General features: G+C 36.7%; 1 protein-coding gene across 1 annotated transcript; it reads left to right on the top strand.

The window, feature by feature from the left end:
• LOC140837066 (kunitz trypsin inhibitor 5-like) lies at positions 1–955 on the top strand. Its single transcript, XM_073203067.1, is given in 2 exon segments — positions 1–412; positions 414–955. Coding segments are annotated over 2 exon segments (627 nt in total). The 5' UTR covers positions 1–127; the 3' UTR covers positions 756–955.
• Positions 956–2,289: the final 1,334 nt, after the last annotated feature.

Here is a 2,289-nt window from a genome sequence, read left to right as displayed (position 1 = left end):
GATATCGACTTGATTTTCTCTTGTCGCTAGAGATTATAAATTTAGATGCTTTCTGTTTTTAGTGCCCATTTCCATTTGCTGCAACATCTTTAGTTAATAAAAATAGATAGAATCGAATCCGATCACTATGAAGAGTTTAATCTCCTACATCATTCTCTTAATATTGATTCACAGTAATCATTACATGGTCAGCACAGAAGGAGCTGAAGAATTACCAGCTCCGGTGGTGGACCTGGCCGGAAACAACCTCCGCAAAGGCATCCGCTACTACATCCTGCCGCTCATCCGAGGAAGAGGCGGCGGCGTCACTCTATCCAGCACTCGAAACAAGACCTGCCCGCTGTCCGTCGTCCAGGCGCCGTTCGAACTCCAGAACGGGCTCCCACTGACCTTCAGCCCCGTCAAAACAATCCGAAAAGGGAGGCTTCATCCGCGAATCTACGGACTTAAACATCAAGTTCTCTGCTGCATCCATCTGCGTACAATCGACTGTGTGGAAGCTGGATCAGTACGACGAATCCTCCAAGCAATATTTCATCACCACCGGCGGAGTGGAAGGAAAACCGGGGCAGGAAACGATCAGCAACTGGTTCAAGATCGAGAAGTATCAGAGTGATTACAAGCTTGTGTTCTGCCCCACGGTGTGCAATTTCTGTAAAGTGATGTGCAGAGATGTGGGGATTTTCTTTGAAGATGGGAAGAGGCGTTTGGCTCTGAGCGATACCCCTTTCGTTGTCATGTTCAAGAAAGTTTAATCCCGTCAATTCGATCCTAATCGTGTTTACCCCGATTTAATACAAGTCACAATGAATAAATTTAATTATGGAGCTTGCTAGGTGTGATAATATAAAGTGTGGGTATATGTATTTTTCCATTCTGATGTAATAAATAATAATGACATTGCGTCCGAAAAGTTTAAAGAAACCTTTAATCCTTTATGTTTTATATAATTTCTGTCCAAGATCCTGGCAAACTAAATTTGAAAATATAATAATGCTAGAAGAAGAGAAAAATAATACAGAAGAATGGAAATGGTGTGTTATTGGTCAATTTTATACGGATAAATCTCTAAATTTCACAGCAATGAAGAACACGTTGGCTTCAATATGGAGACCTGTTAAGGAGTACGTATACAGAGCTTCGAGATCTAATCTATATATTTTTCAGTTCTATCATGCAAAGAGTACTCCAAGAATCAAGATGGCACATGGACTTTCGAGCAATACTTATTGGTCATGGCTCCGATAGAATTTGGCATGAATCCCCAACAGGTCCCATTATTCTTAGTAGAGTTCTGGGTGCAAGTTTATGACCTTCCCAGTGGATTCCAGTCTGAAAAAGTAGCCAAAGGTATTGGAAATTCCATTGGTTGTTTTGTGGAGGCTCATCCCAACAATTTTGGTGGGGTTGGCGAAAATATATGCGGATTCCTGTGTCTATCGATGTCCGTAAATTGCTTACGAGGAGAATGAAAATAAAAAAGGTGGGAGAAGCTTGGAACTGGGCGAACTTTAGATATGAAAGACCACCATCTTTTTGTTTCTTCTGGTATAATTGGTCACACAGACAAGTTTTGTAAGAAGTTATCTTTGATTATCCGGACAAATCAGTGGAGAAGCTATTTGCTGCATGGATCCGTGTACGCAACAAAAGGCCGGCTAGGGATATAGGTGAAAGATGGCTCAGCTCCGACGCTCCATCTGGTTTTCCAAGTATGTCGCCGACCGATCAAGATTACTCAACGGAGGACATATCCGTATATTAACTCATAATTACAATCTTATCCAACAGAGGGGAAGGATATATCGGGGAAGCAAAGCGGTATGGGCCGTCTCTTTTAGTACTAATTAGAGTGAGTATTTGACTGAAATCAAATTCAACTTTAAAAAATCGAATTATCATAAACTAAATCGAATACATATAATTTTACTACATAGTAGGATGAAAGAAACCGAAAAAATCTGTTATTTCGATTGAAATTTAAATCAATTGAATTTATATAATTTTTTAAAATATATAAAGTTTTAATTAAAAAATATCATATAAAAAATGAGTTAAATAAATTTAAATTTTATTTATTAAAAATTATATATTTACAAGTCTAGTTCTATTATACAATAAAATTTTATTAGAAATTTTATTGTATTTATATCATAATAAGATTTATCAAAAAATTTAATAACAATAATAATATTATTTTTTTAATAAAAATACAGTTTGTTGGTCAACCAAAATTTTATATTTAAAACAAAATTAAACCGAACTAATCGATATTTTTAAAATTAAAAC

The sequence above is a fragment of the Primulina eburnea genome, chromosome 7 (assembly GCF_022965805.1).
Source record: "Primulina eburnea isolate SZY01 chromosome 7, ASM2296580v1, whole genome shotgun sequence".
NCBI classification, from domain to species: domain Eukaryota; kingdom Viridiplantae; phylum Streptophyta; class Magnoliopsida; order Lamiales; family Gesneriaceae; genus Primulina; species Primulina eburnea.
Note: the sequence above shows the minus strand (reverse complement) of the source record. Positions and strands in the feature narration are given on the sequence as shown.